This window comes from Convolutriloba macropyga, chromosome 2, assembly GCF_964194025.1.
Source record: "Convolutriloba macropyga chromosome 2, txConMacr16.3, whole genome shotgun sequence".
Taxonomy (NCBI): domain Eukaryota; kingdom Metazoa; phylum Xenacoelomorpha; order Acoela; family Convolutidae; genus Convolutriloba; species Convolutriloba macropyga.
This window is the reverse complement of record NC_134469.1, coordinates 16,396,752-16,419,527: the sequence shown is the minus strand read 5'-3', so window position 1 is coordinate 16,419,527 and position 22,776 is coordinate 16,396,752. Positions and strand designations below refer to the sequence as shown.

Sequence of the window (22,776 nt, the reverse complement as noted above, 5' to 3'; positions counted from 1 at the left end):
GTTTATCCCGTTTCTATTTCTGATTTCAATTTTTTATTCTGACTCTATTCATTTTGAATCGTTGTGCTGAGCAACTGATGTTAAAATTCACTTTTAGCAGAATGAGAGAAGAAAGAAACTAGCCTAGGAAGTCAAAATGATTTCACGCAAAATGTTGAAAAAGCGGCAAAATGGTAAAGCGAAAAAAAGTTCGACGAAGTAAAAAAAATAGGAACGCTATAATAGCCGGCTGAGAAGAAGAGGGCTGCTATTAAAAATTTTCGTTGACTAAACAAAACTAGACCTGAAACGAACAATGGGTCAATTGGGAAAACCATTTTAAAAAATCAGATCAAAGAAATTAAAGAAAAAACTGAAAATCAATGTCAAAATGCCGCATGTGAACAAAAAAAACACTAGCAAGAAACGAAAATTTAGTTCAAACAAAAAACTAGGCCTATAATGAACTATGAATGCATTGGGAAAACCAGTTAAAAAATCCTATCCAAAAAATTAAACATAGCCGGCAGATTGTTGGAATAGCTGCGAAAGAATAGACCTGCGTGCCATATAATAGAGATAGAAACAGATACAGATCTAATTGAAAAATCGACGCCGCTCAAAAAGACTAGGTAAAAAACATTCAGCGATGAATTAATAAAGCTTGTTAAATTTCATTTCACAGAAGCCTCATATTAGGGACCTTTACTGCACATATGAGTTCCTTTGACCTTAAACAAATTCAAATTAAACTTGAGTTTTAAAGTGCAAAAGTCATTTTATTGAGTGAGGTAAGTCACGTATGATCAAAATCTAATCACGCAATTAACCTAAAAACTTCCGCTAAAGCGAGTGAGAAATGACGTCAAGCGCGCAAATGCCGTTAGTGAGAGGAAGAAGTCATTCAGAAAATTTGACTGTTCCAGCTTTGCTGTGTGAACAAATGTAAAACGAAAAAAGAGCGTCAGACGACGAAACAAAAAACAAAGCCGGAAGAACTCCGGAAGCAACTCGAAGCGTCACAATTTCACTAACAGATCCGTAATTGCAACGGAAGTCACTACCTTTTGTAAGGGATTACGTTGGAATGAGGTGGAGGGGGTGGATGGTGCGCGGAAGTAGCCAAAACCTAAGAACCCTTGTTCACCCTGTGACTCAGAGACTAGTGAGCCGTAAGGCTCTTGCAGAACTCAATGTTCTCCGGGCTTTACCTGTTCATCCCATCTGAGCACGAAAAGTAAAATGGTCAGACGAAAAAAAAACAATCAGGCGAGCAAACGTAGTAAAACAAATAGCATAAAAAGACATCAGGACAAACATAATTGCAACAAAACATTGGCGACCGGTTGCCAGAAAGACACCGTCGTTGATTTAATGCCCGACATAAGGATTAAAATGATTAGACAAAAATGACAAGGAATTTTGACGACAGAAAAACTTAAGTATTCTAACTTGGTGAGCAATTTCATTAGGTTCGAAAAATATTGTGCATTCAAACTCTCAAGTGGAGGATATACTCGTTATAGTAATACCAATTAGCAGCACACTCTGAGGAACTTTGATAAGTTAAACATAGCCGGCAGATTGCCGGAATAGCTGCGAAAGAATAGACCTGCGTGCCATATAATAGAGATAGAAACATAAAGATCTAAATTGAAAAAAATCGACGCCGTTTAAAAAATTGGGCTAAAAAACATTCAGCGATAAATCAATAAAGGTTGTTAAAAATCATTCCACAGAAGCCTCTCGTTAGGAACCGTTATTACACATATGAGTTCCTTTGACCTTAAACAAACTCAAATTAAACTTAAGTTTTAAAGTGCAAAAGTCATTTTATTGAGTGAGTTAAGTCACGTATGATCATAATCTAATCACGCAAATAACCTAAAAACTTTCGCTAAAGCGAGTGAGAAATGACGTCAAGCGCGCAAATGCCGTTAGTGAGAGGAAGAAGTCATTCAGAAAATTTGACTTTTTCAGCTTTGCTGTGTGAACAAATGTAAAACGAAAAAAGAGCGTCAGACGACGAAACAAAAAAAACCAAGAGCACCGCAATATAGCTACGCTCAGCTTACAGCTTCGCAGCTATAAAAAACAGTAAAAATCGGAGTGAAATTGCCGCATGTGAACAAAAAACCAAAAGACAGGGGCTAGTATAAAAATCAATAAGAATTAGAGATGGTAACTGAGAACAAAGTTCGAGTAACGGGCATGCAAAATAGGGCTTTATGGCTTTATCCCGTTTCTTTTTCTGATTTCGTTTTTTTTATACTGACTGTTTATTTTGAATTGCTTTGCTGAGCAACTGCTGTCTTAAAACAACTTTAGCAGAATGAAAGAGAGTGAAACTAGCCTCGAGGAGACAAAAAGATTTCACGCAAAATGTTGAACAAGCTGTGAAGTAAAGTAAAGCGAAAAATTTATATTCGACGAAGTAAAAAACATAGCAGGACAACTCCTGACGTACAATTCAAAACATAACCGGCAGATTGCCGGAAAGGAGCCGCCGTTGATTCCAATAAGCATGATTGGGATTGAAAGAATAGAAGATATTGAAAAAAAAAAAGATTTTTGTACAAAAACATTTTTGAAGTCCGATTTATTTTGATGGCATTTCGTAGTTGAACATAACGTACTTCTGTTTCTTAGAGAGAGGCTACAGGGGCTACTATCAATACCAATAAGCATTAGAGATGGTAACTAAGACTTATAGGAACGACGTTCAAATAGCGGGCATCTAAAATTGGGATTTATGGGTTTATCCCGTTTCTACTTCTGACTTCAATTTTTTATACTGACGCTGTTCATTTTGAATTGCTTTGCTGAGCAACTGATTTTCAAAATCTCTTTAAGCAGAATGAGAGAAGAGAGAAACTAGCCTAGCGAAGTCAAAAAGATATCACGCAAAATGTTGAAAAAGCGGCAAAATGAGGTAAAGCGAAACAGTTTTTTTATTCGACAAAGTAAAAAAAAAGCGCTATAATAGCCGGCTGAGAAGATGAGGGCGGCTATTAAACATACCCGGCAGATTGCCGGAAAATAGCCGCCGTTGATTCCAATCAGCAAGATTGCGATTGAAAGAATAGAAGATATTGAAAAAAAAAGATTTTTGTACAAAAACATTTTTGAAGTCCGATTTATTTTGATGGCATTTCGTAGTTGAACATAACGTACTTCTGTTTCTTAGAGAGAGGCTACAGGGGCTACTATCAATACCAATAAGCATTAGAGATGGTAACTAAGACTTATAGGAACGACGTTCAAATAGCGGGCATCTAAAATTGGGCTTTATGGGTTTATCCCGTTTCTATTTCCGATTTCAATTTTTTACTCTGACTCTATTCAATTTGAATCGTTTTGCTGAGCAACTGATGTTAAAATTCACTTTTAGCAGAATGAGAGAAGAAAGAAACTAGCCTAGGAAGTCAAAATGATTTCACGCAAAATGTTGAAAAAACGGCAAAATGGAAAAGCGAAAAAAAGTTCGACAAAGTAAAAAAAAGAGGAACGCTATAATAGCCGACTGACAAGAAGAGGGCTGCTATTCAAAATTTTCATTGACTAAACAAAACTAGACCTGAAACGAACAATGGGTCAATTGGGAAAACCATTTTAAAAAATCAGATCAAAGAAATTAAAGAAAAAACTGAAAATCAATGTCAAAATGCTGCATGTGAACAAAAAAAACACTAGCAAGAAACGAAAATTTAGTTCAAACAAAAAACTAGGCCTATAATGAACTATGAATGCATTGGGAAAACCATTTAAAAAATCCTATCCAAAAAATTAAACATAGCCGGCAGATTGCCGGAAGAGCTGCGAAAGAATAGACCTGCGTGCCATATAATAGAGATAGAAACAGATACAGATCTAATTGAAAAATCGACGCCACTCAAAAAGACTAGGTAAAAAACATTCAGCGATGAATTAATAAAGCTTGTTAAAATTCAATTCACAGAAGCCTCATATTAGGGACCTTTACTGCACATATGAGTTCCTTTGACCTTAAACAAATTCAAATTAAACTTAGGTAAGTAAGTGCAAAAGTCGTTTTATTGAGTGAGGTAAGTCACGTATGATCAAAATCTAATCACGCAAATAACCTTAAAACTTTCGCTAAAGCGAGTGAGAAATGACGTCAAGCGCGCAAATGCCGTTAGTGAGAGGAAGAAGTCATTCAGAAAATTTGACTTTTTCAGCTTTGCTGTGTGAACAAATGTAAAACGAAAAAAGAGCGTCAGACGACGAAACAAAAAAACCAAGAGCACCGCAATATAGCTACGCTCAGCTTACAGCTTCGCAGCTATAAAAAACAGTAAAAATCGGAGTGAAATTGCCGCATGTGAACAAAAAACCACTAGCGAGAAAGCGAATTTTTGTTCAAACACCGTTTTCTCACTCTACTTCAGAATTAGAGCAAAAAAAATTCACGCCGCAAAACCACTCGCTTTTTCGCTCCACTTCCTGTTTCGGCGTGACCAAAATCACTACTCCAATTTGACTTCAAAAATCATGAAAATGTGTGAACAGATCTTAAAAAAAAGACAGCGCCCCAATACAATTCAAATTCTCTGAATTGTAAAAACAATTAGGAGCGCTATAATAGCCAACTGAGAAGCTGATGCGGCTATTAATAAGCAATCATTTTAGCTGATCGTTAGTTAAGAAGAGGTGGAGAGGGGGTCAAAGGTCACACTCTAATAACCACCCTTCACAACAGTGATTTAAGACTCCTCGACAGTTTTGGAGAATCGCATACCCAAAAACTAGTAAAGCTCAAAGAGAACTGAGCCGCGAGCCAATGCCTTCCGGCTTGTTTTTAGGACGCAGAGTTCAGAACGAAAAAAAGACAGACGAGAAAAAGTATCAGAAAAATTCAGTAGTACAAAATATTGCATCAAAACCGGCAGGACTATTATAATTGCTACAAACATAGTTTGAGATCAATTAATCATTAGATCTGGTAGCTTTAAAAGATTAAGAAGAGACATCTCAACTGATCTTTGCCGTTCTTTTTTGAATCCTTTGCCCAGTAACGGCTGTTTACGATAACTTTGAGCAAGATGAGCGAAGAATGAGAAACTAACTTAGAAAAGAAAACCAAATCACACAAATTGTTGGAAAAGGGCAAACTTAAATTTGAAGTACCAAAAAGGCAACGCATAGATAGCAAACTGTCGGAAAATAATCGCCGTTGATCCCATTGACCAGCGGTGGGAATTAAACACTTAGCACAAGTAAAGAGAAAAATGGCGGCAACTTATTTTTTTCTAATGCAACTTATTTATGTCGAGCGTTTGCCTTCGTTAGTAGCTTGCTACAATTTAGAAAGGCTAGCTTCAGCTTAACTGAAGGGGCGTCGAGTGGGGCAAATACAGCCGGGGAGCGCATGTGGGGGTGCGAGCGCACGGGTTAGAGGCGGGGTCGAACGTGCTGAGTTATGGCTGGAACGATGTGCAAGGGGTGGTGATTGGGGGAGGGTGAAGTGCGGGGAAGGGCGAAGTGCGGCTGGGCATGAAATGAGGTGGGTGAGGTCAAACTCTAAGATTGTTACTTCACACCTTGAAATTATATGATTTGCGTTTTAAAAATTATGCATTTCGGCGAACAAAACTTCGAGGCATCAGTGCGCAAAAGCATGGCTATGAGCTATAGGAGTCAAATATGACATCAACGCATGGGCAGACCACGTTTAATTTGAAAAAAACGCAGAAATAAAAAAGAGAGCTGGATGAGTGGGGGTACCAATTGCAAGCTTGGATGAGGGTGGACGGGGAAGTGGGGTGGGGGTTGAACGAGGGAAGTTAAAACTTTTAAGACTAAGAACCGCCCTTCACACCCTGAAATTTTATCCTAGAAACAGTTTCAGTGAACCGCAAACTTAGAGACTAGCAAGGCTCTAAGAGAGCTACCCGCCCACTTAATGCCCTCCAAGCGCTGCCTGTTTATCTTTTTTTTGAGAACGAAAAGTCAAATGGGTCCGACGAAAAATAGGTCAAGCAAAAAAATCGCAAAAAAACCACATGGCTCATATGATTTCTATAAGCTGAGAGGCCGAGGCAACTAAGTAGCTGCTCAGTACTTTTAAACATAAACGAACTAACATCGGATGAACTGCTCTCGAACGACAGGCCGGGCAATTAAATTTATAGGGGACGTAGCTTAAAAATGGTTTATGGGTGCAAAACGTTAAATTTGAAATGATAATGCAACTTTTACTAGTCAAATGCTGTCCAATTCATTGGTCCGAATATAGTGACTAAACTCAATCAACCAATGAGACTAATTCAGATCACAATAATTTCAAATTTAACGTAGAAAAAACCCGGTCACACAGAATAAAGACCTTCAGAAAAAGAAATGTATACAACACACAAAATAATTTTTGAAACTTGTAAACATAAACCGACTAATGTCGGAAGAATTGCTCTCCAACGACAGGCGGGTAGAAAAAATGTTAACCCCCGCCGGGATTCGACCCATTGACCTCCCGAGCCATACTAAATCCACTGACCACTCGGCTATCAGACCCTGACTTTTGCTGTGCTACAACCGATTTTATATCAGCAACAAGCTTTACTTCGGAGTGAGAGCACTCGAGATTACTCAAAAATGAAGAACGAAAGCGTGAAAAATTCACTTGGGAAGTCAAAGAATGTTCTAGAAGAAAAGCGCAAAAATGGTCAAGTAAAAAATTTGCATAAAAAAAGACCAACACGTTTACAATAATCGCAATGAACTTCGTTCAAGAGCAATTAATTACGAGCTGAGTGTAATAATTTTTAATGAAAAGAAATTAGTGACTAAATGATACCCTTTAGAATAACTGAGGTCGCACTGAAATTTTAATAGCAAAAATCGACTCATTAATAGCAAAAATTGTTGCAAAAGGGTTAGCGGGCCAAATTTTGAAAGAACAGATTGTTACCAGGCAGTGTAGTCTAGAACGATTGGTAAGAAGGACGCTGTATAGAGCAACTCTTCTACAATCCCTTGAATTTTCACCGATCGAACTACTGGGAAAGCACATCGCCTCGAGCGGCGACTCCTGCTACCACTTCTAATGCCACTGCAGGATAGTGAGTTTGATAGACTTTGGTCACTGGTAAAAAGTAGATCAGTAGCCAGACTAGGTATCGGTAAAAAATGTTGGTCCGGGAACAATTCCCTTTGGCAAGACTTCACGTTGGCAACGTTCGATACGCACGAGGAATTCAACTCAAACTCTTTGGTCAAATTTGATCTCGATGAATAGCACGCCGATTGATTAGCTTTTGGCACTTCTAGCAGCAAATTGGTTGTGTTGTTATTGTCATCAAAGTGATTGGTGAGTGGAAACACCATATGTGTAGGATCAACTGAGGGATCCAAGTCAAATTTCTCGTGAATAGGAACTAAATCGTCGTCAATAAACTGGAATTCGGCGGTGTCTGTAATACCTCCAGTTGTTGCGTCATCGTCATCGTCCTCATCAATTACTACGTCACCGTTTACACCTTGACTGAAGCCTTGGTTGGAGCTGCTGTCAAAAATTGCTTCGAACACGTTATCATCTTCACTGTTTGAATTTAAGCGACGATTGTGACCTGAATCTCCGTCACAAACTGAAGAGTTCTCATGGCTGGCGAGAGAAGGAAGATTATTAACGATGATAGTTGTGGGTTCGTATACAGCACATGTTTTAGTCTAAGGAACGCATGAAAGAGTTAGTCAGAAATGAAGAATTTGGTTGATAGAGTTACAAGATACGATCGAAAGTTCCAAAAAGTGATGAGAAATTCAGTAAAATTATAACCAATTAAAAATCCTTTAACATAGCCGGCAGATTGCCGGAATAGCTGCGAAAGAATAGACCTGCGTGCCATATAATAGAGATAGAAACAGATACAGATCTAAATTGAAAAAAAATCGACTCCGCTCAAAAAAACTAGGCTAAAAAACTTTCAGCGATTAATTGATAAAGCTTGTTACATTCATTCCACAGAAGCCTCTTATTAGGGACCTTAACTGCACATATAAGTTCCTTTGACCTTAAACAAATTCAAATTAAACTCAAGTTTTAAAGTGCAGAAGTCATTTTATTGAGTGAGGTAAGTCACGTATGATCAAAATCTAATCACGCAAATAACCTAAAAACCTCCGCTAAAGCGAGTGAGAAATGACGTCACGCGCGCAAATGTTGTTAGTGAGAGGAAGAAGTCATTCAGAATATTTGACTTTTTCAGCTTTGCTGTGTGAACAAATGTAAAACGAAAAAAGAGCGTCAGACGACGAAACAAAAAAACATAGCAGGACAAGTCCTGACGTACAATTCAAAGAATTTTCGTTGACTAAACAGAAAATCTAGACCTAGAATGGGCTATGAGTGAATTCAGAAAACCATTTTAAAAAAATCAGAACAAAAAAATAAGAAAAAAACAAAAAATCAATATCAAAATGCCGCATGTAGCAAAAAAAACCCTAGCGAGAAATGAAATTTTAATTCAAACAAAAAACTAGGCCTAGAATGAGCTGTGAATGGATTGGGAAAACCATTTAGAAAAAAATCCGATCGAAAAAATCGAAAAAACAGTAAAAATTAGAGTGAAATTGCCGCATGTGAACAAAAAACCACTACCGAAAAACCGAATTTTTGTTCAAACACCGTTTTCTCAATCTACTTTAAATTTAGAGCGAAAACAATTCATGCCGCAAAACCACTCGCTTTTTCGCTCCATTTCCTGTTTCGGCGTGACCAAAATCACCACTCCAATTTGACTTCAAAAATCATGAAAATGTGTGAACAGATCTTAAAAAAAAAAAAAAAAGACAGCGCCCCAATACAATTCAAATTCTTTGAATTGTAAAAAACCAAGAGCACCGCAATATAGCTACGCTCAGCTTACAGCTTCGCAGCTATAATAAATAAAGTTGGATTATAATGAAACCTAAAAATTGACATTGACGACAATTTGAAGGATTTAATTTACGTCCCCACAAATGGTAACACGCTGCCCTAACATCCAACTCAATAAAAATCAATGGCTAACCTTATCCGATCCTTTAGAGCTTCGGCTTCTTGTTGACGCCACATCATACTTTGTAGGAGCAGGAAAATTTTCCATGGCCGAATCCAATATCGACTGCATAGCTCTGACTCTGTTAGAGAGTAGGTACAGATCCTGCTTCAATTCCTCTGCGGCGTTACTTGACGAAGACTCTCTTGAGGGATAATCAGTGGTCATATTAAGCGTTGCAGTTGGTTCGGCTGTTGATGAGAGAGGAGAAGACAATCCAAGAAGCAGTTGCTCGGCTGTTTCACGGAGTGAATTCACTCTCTGCTGATATGTGCCAATTTCCGATTTAAGTTGCTGAAAAATTCGACACTTGTGGCGCAACATTAAAGGACCAGAGTAACTCAGCGAGAGAAATGTGACAAGAACTGCAAAGAAAAAGAAAATACACCAGAACCAATTAGCATCAGATTCTGTTTAGCGCTCAAACTGGGTTGAAAAATCCATCACCGACATTTGTATATCATAACCGAATAATGTCTGAAGAATTGCTCTTGAACGACTGGGAGCTCGAATCTAGTAATCTATTGCAGCCTGCTTCAGTCGGGGGGGGACTATATTCACTTTGTGTCTTCAAATGACGTTATCATATACCAATATAACCCCTAATTAAGATTAAAGTGAAAAATTACATCAATTTTGGCGCACTTTTCAACTGATTTTCAGTAGTGAGCTGCCGCCGCTTGAGTTCAGCTGCTGGCACTTGTGAATGAGAGAAATTTAGATCACGCAAAAGGAAAAAGTATGTAAAAGTCACTGGAAAATTCAAAAATTTTGCAAAAAGTTGCCAAAATTGTGCATAAGACCAACACGTTTACAATGACTGCTTCACACTTCGTTCGAGAGCACTTAAAACAATATTGTTGTACCTTCAACAGCTTCATGCGAAGAAGTTTATTTTGGATTTTACTGTATTTTAAAATAGAGCTGAACAATTTCATGATTTTGACCAAGGCCAGCATTTTGCCATTTGAAGATGCGATTATTTGAAGTTTTGACGTTCAACTCTAAGCTTGATTTCAAATAAAAAAAAACAAAAATTTACTTAGCCCACCTTTAGGGCTTTCCAAAACTTCATGGTTCAGTTAAAATGTCACAAGAATTTCAAACATACCCGGCAGATTGCCGGAAAATAGCCGCCGTTGATTCCAATAAGCATGATTGGGATTGAACGAATAGAATATATTGAAAAAAAAAGATTTTTGTACAAAAATATTTTTTAAGTCCGATTTAATTTGATGGCATTTCGTAGTTGAACATACTTCTGTTTCTTAGAGAGAGGCTACAGTGGCTACTATCAATACCAATAAGCATAAGAGATGGTAACTAAGACTTATAGGAACGACGATCAAATAGCGGGCATCTAAAATTGGGCTTTGTGGGTTTATCCCGTTTCTATTTCTGATTTCAATTTTTTATTCTGACTCTATTCATTTTGAATCGTTTTGCTGAGCAACTGATGTTAAAATTCACTTTTAGCAGAATGCGAGAAGAAAGAAACTAGCCTAGGAAGTCAAAATGATTTCACGCAAAATGTTGAGAGATTGCCGGAATAGTTGCAAAACAGAATTGCGTGCCGTTTAATAGATATAAACGGATACAGATATATATGTTGAAAAAGTTTTTGACGGCGCTCAAAAAACTGTAAAAAAACATTTAAGGGAAAAACTAAGAGAAAAAATTATTAAGGCATTTTAAAAGTCACTCCTTAAAAGGCTTTTTATAGGGGACCTTTATTACAGATTTGAGTTCCTCAGACCTTTAAACTAAATCAAATTAAACTATTCAAGTGCACATGTAATTTTATTGAGTAAGGTCACGTATGATCAAAATCTAATATAGTAAACGACGAACATCATTTACTACCAAAGACTGGGAAATGACGTCGTATACCCAAACACTGTTGGTGAGAGGAAGGAGTGTTTGACTTTAAGCTTTCCTGTGTGAAAAACGAACGATAAAATAGGGTCAGACGACACAACAAAAGAAAAAAAACACAAACACGGCAACATAGCTACTATCAGCTGACAGCTGAACTGCTAGAATAAACATATCAATTAAACAAATTATAATAATCGATCAAAAATTCTGGAACGGTCAAAATAGTCCTTGACCATTTCTCGTATCAAAATGGCCAAGGAATAATTTGTCCAACAAAAAGCGTTAAAAAGCTGACTTATTGACCGGGCTTCATCGGGTAGTCCCATATCTACTCATAATGCATAGTCCGAAGTCAAATCTGAAGGTCCTGACTTAGATAAAACGAAAAACGTGAACTATAGGCAAAGCAAATTGAAACATAACCGGAAAAATTTGGTACAATCACGCAGTAAATATTCTGTTAGGCCCCAGCGAAATGTACGCCAAAAAAAACAGTTCTACTTTTTTTCATGGCCATTATTTTCAACCAATAATAAACTCGGCAGATTGCTGGAAAATATCCGCTATTGATTCCTATAACCAAGGCTGGGATTGAAAGAACAGAAAATCGAGAAGATTCATTGTTTTACAACAATTTTAAAAAGTTCAAACTTTTTTAATTTCATTATTCGGTGTTGACTGTTGAGCCACAGCTGTTTAAGAGCACTTAGAGCAGCAAAAGAACAGTAAGCCTAGCCTAGAGAAGACCAAAAGAATTTACGTAAAATCCTGAACAAGCTAAACTAAGCTAAAGCGAAACAAATTTTCATTCGAAGAAGTACAAAAAGGCTCCTGCAATAGGCGGCTGAGAACATGAGGGCGGTTATTAAACAAAGTAACAAGATGAGAAAAACCAAATCCTTTAAAATAGGATAAAAAATCCGATGAAATAGTGTCACAAGTTGGAACCCCGTAACATTTAATGGCAAAAAAGTTTGCACTAAAAACAGTTCAATAAAATAAATCAACAATAAAAATAGTTCGCATTCAATAAACGACTACCAATTGGAAAAAGCTAACAAATCGGTACACACGGAGAAAACCGAGAAACTAAAGAAACAAAATAATATTTTTAAAGTCCCTATAAAATGCTAAATACTGCTTCCCGACAATTAAGAGACAATTAAATTTCTTTCTGCGCAATCAGTGATCCTCTCAAAAATCCGAAAAAAAATTTAAATTGGCATCATTTTTTATTACAAAAAATGCGCTACGTAACCTTGAACAGTTACCTCTTCGTAACAGTACTTATTAAAAAGCTCTCGATTAACTATAGAGCAAAAAAAACTTTTGCAAAAGGCTCAAAATTAAAAGATATAGGCACGAATTCTTGAAAAAAAATAAACAAAATATGGTCAAAATGTGAATTCTTGAAAATAGAAACAAAATGAGAGCATTCTCTTTACAAACACAACTCAAAATCAATATCAATCAAATCAATCAATCATGAAATACACCAAATAAACTAAACTTAACCAAGGAAAGATTCCAATTGCCGAAAGGAAGTTGAAGAAGTTTTAAGAACATTTAAGAGTTCAAAAAAGAATGGCAAAAAGATCAGAAAATCATCTACAAGTCAAATATTTTAGTCAAATGGTCAAAAATGCTTCCAAACATACCATTTCTAGCCAAAAACATATCCGGCAGATTGCCGGAAAAGTGCTTTTATTTGGCTTACGTGAAGTTTGAGTTAGATTCTAAAACTATACTTAATTCAGCTTCTAACGCGAAAGGTATTAATCGGAATACCAATGTCAGCTAGCAAACACTTAATGACCGTGATTTATTGGTTTATACCATCTCTTTTGATTTTGCTCTTTTGACTTTGACAGTATCCACCACCTTGGGAAATTCAATGCGTGAATTTAAAATCGATTTAGCTGAAAGAGTGAGTGAAGTAAGTCAGAAGTCAACCGTGAAAATCGTGACCTATGTAAAACGAAAAACGTAATTAAAGGGTAAAGCGAATTAAAAAAAAATAGAGCGCCTAAAAAAAGCCGTTGAGAGGCTGACGGCGGCTATTGATAATAGACAAACATCTTCGGCTGGAAACGTTAAACTTCGGCTGGAAGTATTAAAGACCGCGGTGAAAAAAGCCGCGTTTGACCAAAAATATCACTCGCTTAGCGATAACGTTTTTCACACTTTTCCAGCTCTCTCAAATAAACTTTATTTACAAAAACCCCTCCATCTTTTACTCTGCTTTTGTTCAGCAGATTGACATCAACACGTGCGGTATTTGACGTTGCATCCTGTGAAAAGCCATTAACTAAAAGAACAGCCGACTCACGTCGGAAGCATTGCTTCCAAACGACTATTGGGATCTCGAATATATTGGGATCTCGAAGAGAGTGAGACTTACTAGATTAACTCAGGGGCTTCAAATAACATCATTAGAGGTTACTTTTAGTAGTGAACTGCCGCCACTTAGATCAGCTGCTGACACTTGTGAATGAGTGATCAAATTTCGATCAAGTAAAAATGAAAAAGTCAAGGGCTTAAAAGACTCAAAAAGTCAAAACGGTCAAGCAAAACTTTGGCATAAAAAGACCAACTTGTTTACAATAACTGCTTCACAAACTTCGTTCGAGAGCATTTAAACACAAAAAAAAGATAAGCTTAAAAGCAAAAGAAGTCGCCATTTTTTAAATGGCAGGTAAGATAAAAGAGGAAATCTAATCATTGTTGCTATAATTACTAGTAAATTTTCTGTGAAATAAGCAGTCTTAAAACTGGAGGATATTGAATATAACTCCTTAAGCAAATTTTATACGAGATGTTTTCATTAGAAAACGCGGATCTTTTCTGTTTGTGCCCCCCCCCCCCCCCAGTTAAAGCAGGTACCATTACATAGTAAATAAAATTAGGTAAAAATATGGCACGTGCGTCTGGGGGGTGCAAATAATATGTGCTCACTAAGCTGGGGGGGGGGCACAAACGGAAAAGATCTGAAAACGCAATCACTCTCTAACTCGGAAAAAAAGCATTTAAGACCATGACAAAACGAGGTTAATTTCGAAAAAAGTTTGGCTGTCTCGCCACATTGTGCTCTTAGAAAAAAAAGTTTGGCAGAGTCGTTTATTGGGATAAAATGATCACAAACCTTCAAAAGCAAATGCCGTTCATATAATAGTTCATCTTGTATTTGACTGTCAGCACTTGCGGCGGTCATTTGTTTCAAATCAGACTTCGAGGAACTCTTAGAAGAGAGGTGACTGTCTCTAGACTGCACGTTATCCAAGTCCGCTTCCAATTGATTCAGCCAAGCCACTATTTCGCCAACCGTCTTTTTCACCTACAATGAAAAATATCAGCAAAACCAAGGAAGCAGACCATAATTTGAGTACAAGACATATAGAAGCTAACTGGATAAAAAATTGTAAGTTATATTTCTCCTGTAGCAATATGCGAACATAGCCGCCCAACATCGAACAAAATGATCTCAAACGACAGTCGTGGGAGGGTACTCCATTGCAGCTTGCTTCGCGGGGGTTGATAACGTCAACAAGAGTATTAAAATGATGTTATTACAGGTCAATACAGAAAATTACTAAAATGACTACAATGATTTAAACAGTAAAAATATAACCCATTTGGGCACACTTTCATTTTACTTTTAAAAGTAAACTGACGTCAATTTATTTCAAAGGCTTCAGATCGTGAATGCAGTGATTTCTTCTCCCAAGAAAAAACTTTCACATACCCTTGGTTGTGCTTCCAAATTTTCACTGTTTTAGGTGCTGCTTCAAAAATTGCTCTATGTTCTACCAAATAATTAATTTGATTGACCAAACAAAATGCCAAAAAAAATTTCGCCCATTAATGAAAACCCAACCGACCTACAAGGGGGATCTAATTTGGCGTGAAGTTTCAGTTAGGTTCTAAAACTATACTTAATTCATCTTCTAAACTGAAACCTAAAGATGTGAATACCAAGGTCAGCTGGCAAACACTCTAATGAACTTTGATAACCTAATTCTCAATGACTTAATGTCCGGGCTTTATCGGTATATCCCGTCTAGTTTGATTTTGCTCTTTCGACTTTGACCGTATTCACTATATTGCGTAATTCAATGCATTAAAAAAATTAAAATCAATTCAGTTGAAACAGTGAGTGAGGTAAGTCAGAAGTGAAACGTGAAAGTCGTGACTAATGTAAAACGAAAAACGTGATCAAAAGGTAAAAGGAATATAAAAATAAACTATAGCAGTACAAGTCCTGATGTACAGTTTAAAGAATTTTCATTGACTAAACCAAAAACTGGACCTAGAACGTACTATGAATGAATTGGGAAAACCAATTCTAAAGAAATCAGAAAAGTTAAAAAACAGAAAATCAATGTCAAAATGCCACATGTGAATAAAAAAACCAGTACCAAAAAAGCGAATTTTTGTTCAAACGCCGTTTTCTCACTCTACTTTAAAAATAAAGCGAAGAAATTTCACGCCACAAAACGACTCGCTTTTTCGCTCCACTTCCTGTTTCGGCGTGACCAAAATCACTACTCCAATTTGACTGATTTTCATGAAAAATCATGAAAATGTGTGAACAGATCTTAAAAGACAGCGCCCCAATACAATTTAAATTTTTTGAATTGAAAGAAAAAAAGGTGAGCGCCTAAATAATAGCCGTTTGTGAGGCTCACGTCGGCTATTAAACAGCTATGAAAAATTTGGAAAACAGCGTCTAATTGTTGACAAAAAATCAAGCACAATCTCAAGTCACTTGTTTGTTCAACGTTGTTTCTGTATCTGTTTGCTCGTAGCTATGATCCAGCAATCAGCGCGTTTTTAAATTAACTGTGTTTCTAATACTACCGATCAAAACGTAGCAATTAGAAACTTCAGCGCAATCGGCCAAATTGTATAATTCCTATATCTCGGCTCTGACTTTTTAGTTTAAGGTTTTTTCCAAACAGCAATTCTTCAACAGAACCAACTCGCGTTTTCAAAGACCTAAAGCGAACTGCATTATACTGTTTCCGTCATTCTAAATCCATCCCATCAAATTGAGATCTAGTAGTCACTAAACAAGTTTCGATTTCAGCAATCCTAGTAAAAATTTTTCATGCAAGTTGAAAAGCAATGAATTATGTGTGATAGAAACTGAAATTACTTTTAGATTATTTGATTTTTAGGCTTTCCTAAATGGTATTTTATTGTTTAATATTTGGTTCTGCGTTTCTTAATAGGAGGCTCTAAATGGACGTTTTTCGCCGAAGGATTCTAAAAGAAGGCCAAAATTGTGGAGAGTGATTTAATTCAAAGCATTTTTGACTGTTAAAATTTTCAAACAAACGATGCAAGTGTTACCTTCGGTGTTAAAATTCGTATGGCAAATACGAAGAAAAAACGTGGTCGTTTGCGAGTATTCACTGCATTTTTTCTTTCAAAAACTGACTTGAGAAATGTCTTTGCCAAAGCATTGCGCGCAAATTTAGAAAATATGTCATTTCGTAATTGAACATACTCCTGTCTCTCAGTAAGAAGCTACAGGGTCTAGTATCAATACTAATCAGCATTATAGATAGTAACTAAAACTTATGAGAACAAAATTTAAGTACCGGGCATCTAAAAATGGGCTTTATGGGTTTATCCCGTTTCCATTTCTGACTTTGATTTTTTATACTGACTCTCTTCATTTTGAATTGCTTTGCTGAGCAGCTGCTGTTTAAAAGGACTTCGAGCAGAATGACAGAAGAGTGAAACTAGCCTAGAGAAGTCAAAAAGATTTCACGCAAAATGTCGAAAAAGCGGCAAAATGGGTAAAGCGAAAAAAGTTCGACGAAGTAAAAAAAAACATAACCGAAAGAATTCCGGAAACGACTCGAAGTGGAAATCCACTTAAATGCCATCCAACTACTCATCAAACAAAACTTGCCTCCACTAATTTAGGATTATCTTGAAACAAAACCATAATACAAATAGTAAAAAAAAATCAAATCTATTAAAATATGATAAAAAATCTGATCAAATTTTGTCATAACTTGAGATCACGAAATAACTATCTCTGCCAAAATTACATCATCAACACAACTAGTACCTACTAAAACCACTTATGAGAAATTTTAAAAATACTTGCCGCCAAATCATGAAAAAATTAGCTCTTACAAACAACTTTGACTAAAAAATTGGAAAAAGTTAATAATTTTTTTTATATTACAAAAGCACAAATTCAAAAAAATATTTTTTTTCAGCCAATAGGTTATCCAAATGTTTGCAAAACAATAGGCAAGCCATAATAGGCTAAGAAACCTGTCTTAACACCAGAAAAAAACGACAAATTACAAAAAATTAAGAAAAATAGTTCCAATTTTTGCCAATTTTCGTCATATTTCTCAACAAAAAAGAGCTTCATATCCACATAACTGTAGCCACTTGTAATCTAAAAATTGCTCAAGTAATAGGGGTCTTTTCAATTCTCAATTGAGGCAGTAAAACAAAACAAAAGTCAAAAAATCACAAAAATTAGCCCAAAAATCATCAAAATACATGAAAAACCACCGAATTAGCATACAATTTATATAAATTTCCAGCAACCTTCAAACCACTACCAAAACCCGCCTAAAATTAAAAGAAAATCATAACCAAACCTCTTAACCAAAAAAACTGCTTTAAAATGCCGCACGTGAACAAAAAAATTCAATCGCTTACAGAATTTTTTTTCACACCTCAATTTCTAGCTCTCTAGAAAACAGCGATATGAACAAAAAACCACTCTCTTTTCGCTCCACTCTTCATTTTGTTCAGCAACAAAATCACTCCAAATTTTTTCACGTGTTTCCTTTCCCGCTTCAAAAATCACTCCAATAAAATTGATTAAAAAAAAGGACTTCTCCAATACTCCTCTTCGAGTCGTAAAAAATAGGAGCGCTATAATAGCCGGCTGAGAAGACGAGGGCGGCTATACAAAATCAATTAAACTGCTAAAACTCATGGCAGTTTTTACTGAAAAATCGAGCAAACATCAATATTCACAATTTCAGTGACTTATAACTTTGTATTTGGTCCATGAATACTGTTCATAGTTCTGCACTATTGAGCACTTTTGTGACAACGCACATACCAGGTGTCTCCAGGGCGCAACCTACCTCAGAGAGCAACAATATATGAAAGGAGAACAACAATAGAGAGCAATTCAATGTTTGCATTTGAAAGTACCTCCAAACTGTCGACTAGACAATCCTGCAACACTTTCTGTGTCTTGGCTGCCTGTTGGCAGAGTTTCTCGAAATGAGAATTCAATTGGTTAACTTCGTCTTTCAGTGTGTCACTCAAAGACGTACTGTTCTGTTGTCCATTTCCATTTTTCAACACATCGTTAAAGTTGTCACCAGTTGTATATCTCTCCATGTACATGTTGATCGACATCAAAGTAGTTTTCTTCCCATTCAAACCCACAATCAGTTCCTGAAACAACAGATAGATCTCTACTAAGTAATCTACAACTTTTATCAAATGGACGGAAAACTTGCGGTCGTTTGAATCTTTAATAACTAGAAGCTACAATTTAACTTTCTGCAAGTTCAATTTTCACCAACTGCTCAGCAGTTACTAAAAGAGGTATTGAACAATGAAATTTCTCCCACTGTCACCATTGAGAAAGAAATGTCTAGTAAAATTGTATTTCCACTGTCCATCAGGATTGCTAAATCTTACTCTGTGGGACTGGATGAGACTTTCAAGTTGATGTAAGGTCATTGCCTTTCTCTCGTTCATCGAGTCAGCACACAACAGCCTCCTCATTAAGGTACTCGATTCCTCATTAGACCCAAACAGATCAATCTCCGGGATCGCTCCTAGGTTCAAATAACTTATCTCAAAATCGTGATAATTCACACCTAACAAATAATATAGTGGCTTAAGGTCAAATTGTTCACAAACTGACATAACATGGCTCTCAGGATTGCTGGACAAAATTAGCTGACAGAAGTACTTCAGTCAAATTATAGAAAAGATTTTGATCTCATCAGCGTCTTAACTTTCATGGAGCCAGATGCCAAGCGCTATCACAAACATAGCCGGAAGATTGCCGAAGAGCTGCAAAATAGACTTGCGTGCCATAGAATACAGATGGAAGCAGACACAGAAATGAGTTGAAGTTATCTACGCTTCCTAAAAAAATTTCAGAGGTACATTTAAATGGCTAGTTAAAATTCATTCCAAAGAAGTCTTTTTTATTACTTGCCAATATTACACCTCTGAGTTTTTCTGAACATAAACAAGTTCAAATTAAACTTTTACAAAACTTTCCACAAAATTTTGTAAAAACATATTTGCAAACGTCGGAAAATAGCCAAAAATTTTAAGATGGAAGAAAACTGATTCGCAGCCAAAAACTGATCGCGATAGCAATTGCAAGGACTATTCAGAACACCTCAAAAATCAGTCTCACAAATTTAGGATACATCAAAAAACTGCAACGCAAAAGACGTTTGGAAAAGCAGTAAATTAGGGAGGACAGATACCCGCTAAGTGCCCACACTGAATTTAAAAAATTGAAAACTGAAATTAGGGTACCAAGAAAACAAATGTTCAGTTTTGCTTTCACTGCAATTCAGGAAACTTATGAGCTAGTTCTTTCAAGTTGAAAATGTTTGACAAAAATGGATTGAATTAAAATTTAAATCTAAATTTATCAACCAGATCGAAATTAAAGAACTCAAAATTATTGTTTGCCAAAATTCAGACCCATGACAGTTCTCAGAAAATAAAAATCCACAAAAAAGGGGGCCCAATTACTAATTACTAGCAGGCCTGCAAAAACATATCACAAGAAAAATCTTTCAACCGAATAGAAGGTTTAAAAGAAATTAGGATTTATGTTTCGTGCCAACTCCGGCTCGAACCCATATGCCCCTCATTTACCAGGCATAGGTGTTAACGCCTATGCTACCGATGCGTATTTTCTGTTTTTAACCCTATGTAACAGTAAATTTCTGTTAATCGACGTTTTTGGCTTTGCCGAGTTGCATGTTTAAGGAGCGCTAAAACTTGTGCAGATAACGATCTTATACTTGGTGGCAAAGCGCGTTTATTATCTATTGTCTATTCCTATTCCTGAATCAGCAATTCTTGTCAAGGGCTTTTATGGCTCGTCTGTTTTGGCAAGCTTAATGAGCGCAAAACATCAGCAGATTAGGAGACAAAATATGAAATAAGAAAGATTGGAAGGAAAGAAAAGAAAAACGAAAAAAAAAAAAAACGAAATAAAAACGAGCGAAAGAAAAAGAAAAGGAAAGTCAATTAGACTGGAACCCCTGCTTCTCGCTTAACAGTCATGGGTCTTATCCTTTACGCTAAGTATGCCGATTGCTCACGCCTATTGAACTTTATAATGCAGGAAGAATGAAGGATTAAAGAACGAAAGTAGAACTAACGAATAAACGGAAAGAATTGAAGAACGGAAAAAAGACAGCCAAATACCAATTTTTAAATCAAGTACATGCTTTTCAACCCTTAATCGGGCTTGAACTCATGCCCCTCGCTTCACAGCCATAGATTTTATCCATTGCGCTACCGACGCCTGTTGCTTTTGTCTATTGAACTGATTACATACGCAAAAGGTTATCGTTGGCAATTTTTTCTCACTGGCTTTTCCTAAGCTGCACGCCTAATGAGCACAAAATACATGATCATGAGCCCGGATCAGGAGCATACGCATGTTGATGTAGGCTGCATGTTTATGGACCATTTAAACATGAAAATAGGAACGCTGTTAATAATTGCACTCAATAGCAACTTTTGTTCAACATAAAAGATGGATAGATGAAAGGGAGACAATGAAATGCAGAAAGATGAAGGAATGAAGAGAGAAGTAAAGGAAGAAGGAAATAAAGAAGGAAAGAAATGAAGAAAACCTAACCCCATTTTTTTAAACGCCACTCTATAATGCATCGTTTTCTGCATCTGCTCGGACTTGACCCATGCTCCTCGATTCACAGCCATAAGTTAATTCCCTTGCTCTACCGACTACTGTTGCTTTTGTCTATTGAATTGAATACATACGCAGATGTTTGGTCATCGGCTACTTTTGTCTCGCTGGTTTTTGCTAAGCTGCATTCTTAATGATCACAAAAAAAGGTGCAGATCAAAAGCTTAAGCAGCATGTTTAAGGATCGTTAAAGCATGTGAAGACAGGAGCGCTGTTAACTATTCCGCGAAAATGCAATGCAGAAAGAATGAGAGAATAAAAAACCGAACAAAAGAAAGATATCGAAAACGATTAAAAGGAAAGAGATGACGAGTGGAAGAAAAAGATATACAAATCCCAAATATTTACCCCAATAAACATATATCCAATTCCGCTCCTACTCGGGCTTGAACCCTTGGACATCGCTTCACAGTAATAGGTTTAGTCCCTTGAGCTAACGACGCTTGTTGTTTTTGTCTACTGAACTGACTACATATGCAAATTGTTGGTCATTGGCTTTTTGTCTCGCTTGTTTTTGTTAAGCTGCATTCTGAATGATTACAAAAATATTCGCAGATCAGGAGCTTAAGCATGGTGGAGCAGGCTGCATGTTTACGGATCGTTACAGCGTATCAAGATAGGAGCGCTGTTAACTATTGCGCCCAAGTGCGATTTACATTTAAAATAATAGACAAATAGATGAAAGGGAGAGAATGAAATGCAGAACGAAATAGGGAATATAGAACGAAAGGAAGATATAGAAAACGATTAAAAGGAAAGAGAAGAAGAACAGAAGATAAAGATATCCGAATCCCAAACCTTTACACTAGTACACTAAGCATCCATTTCCGCCCCTACTCAGGCTTGAACCCCTGCCCATCGCTTCACAGTCATAGGTCTAATCCCTTGCGCTACCGAAGTCTGTTGCTTTTGTCTTTTCCAATGACTCCATGCGAAAATTTTTGGTCATTGGCTTTTTGTCTCACTTGCTTTTTTTAAGCTGCATTCTTAATGAGCACAAAAACTTGTTGAGATCGGGAGCTTAAGCATGGTGGAGTAGGCTGCATGTTTAAGGATTGTTAAAGCAAGTGAAGATAGGACAGCTGTTAACCATTGCGCTCAAATGCGACTTGCGTTTAAAAAAATAGATAGATAGATAGATGAAAGGGAGAAAATTAAATGCAGAACGAATGAGTAAACATAGAACCAAAGGAAGATAGAGAGAACGATTAAGAGGAAAGAGATGAAAACCAGAAGATAAAGATATCCAAATCCCAAACCTTTACACCAGTACACTAAGCATCCATTTCCGACCCTACTCAGGCTTGAACCCCTGTCCATCGCTTCACAGTCATAGGTCTAATCCCTTGCGCTACCCAAGCCTGTTGCTTTTGTCTATTCAACTGACTCCATGCGAAAATTTTTGGTCATTGGCTTTTTGTCTCGCTTGTTTCTGTTAAGATGCATTCTTAATGAGCACAAAAACCTGTTCAGATCGGGAGTTTAAGCATGGTGGAGTAGGCTGCATGTTTAAGGATTGTTAAAGCATGTTAAGATAGGACAGCTGTTAATCATTGCGCTCAAATGCGACTTACATTTAAAATATTAGATAGATAGATGAAAGGGAATTAATGAAATGCAGAACGAATGAGTGAACATAGAACCAAAGGAAGATATAGAAAACAATTCAGAGGAAAGAGATGAAGAAAAGAAGATAAAGATATCCAAATCTCAAGCCTTTACACGAGTACACTAAGCATCCGTTTCCGCCCCTACTCAGGCTTGAACCCCTGCCCATCGCTTCACAGTCATAGGTCTAATCCCTTGCGCTACCGAAGCCTGTTGCTTTTGTCTATTCAACTGACTCCATGCGAAAATTTTTGGTCATTGGCTTTTTGTCTCGCTTGTTTT

The 22,776-nt window shown here is 36.8% G+C and overlaps 1 protein-coding gene across 2 annotated transcripts in view; it reads right to left on the bottom strand.

Moving 5' to 3' along the window:
* Positions 1–22,776, bottom strand: part of LOC142357261 (nesprin-1-like) — a 278,227-nt gene that overhangs the window by 3,845 nt on the left and 251,606 nt on the right. The window contains exons 39-43 of one of the 2 annotated variants that reach the window (XM_075408914.1): positions 18,612–18,751; positions 18,114–18,362; positions 14,056–14,247; positions 9,009–9,329; positions 6,908–7,665 (exon numbers count right to left, since the gene is read on the bottom strand). In XM_075408914.1, coding sequence (XP_075265029.1) covers positions 6,908–7,665; positions 9,009–9,329; positions 14,056–14,247; positions 18,114–18,362; positions 18,612–18,751 — 1,660 coding nt within the window. The remainder of the gene's footprint in view (positions 1–6,907; positions 7,666–9,008; positions 9,330–14,055; positions 14,248–18,113; positions 18,363–18,611; positions 18,752–22,776) is intronic. The other variant, XM_075408920.1, reaches the window with a different exon arrangement.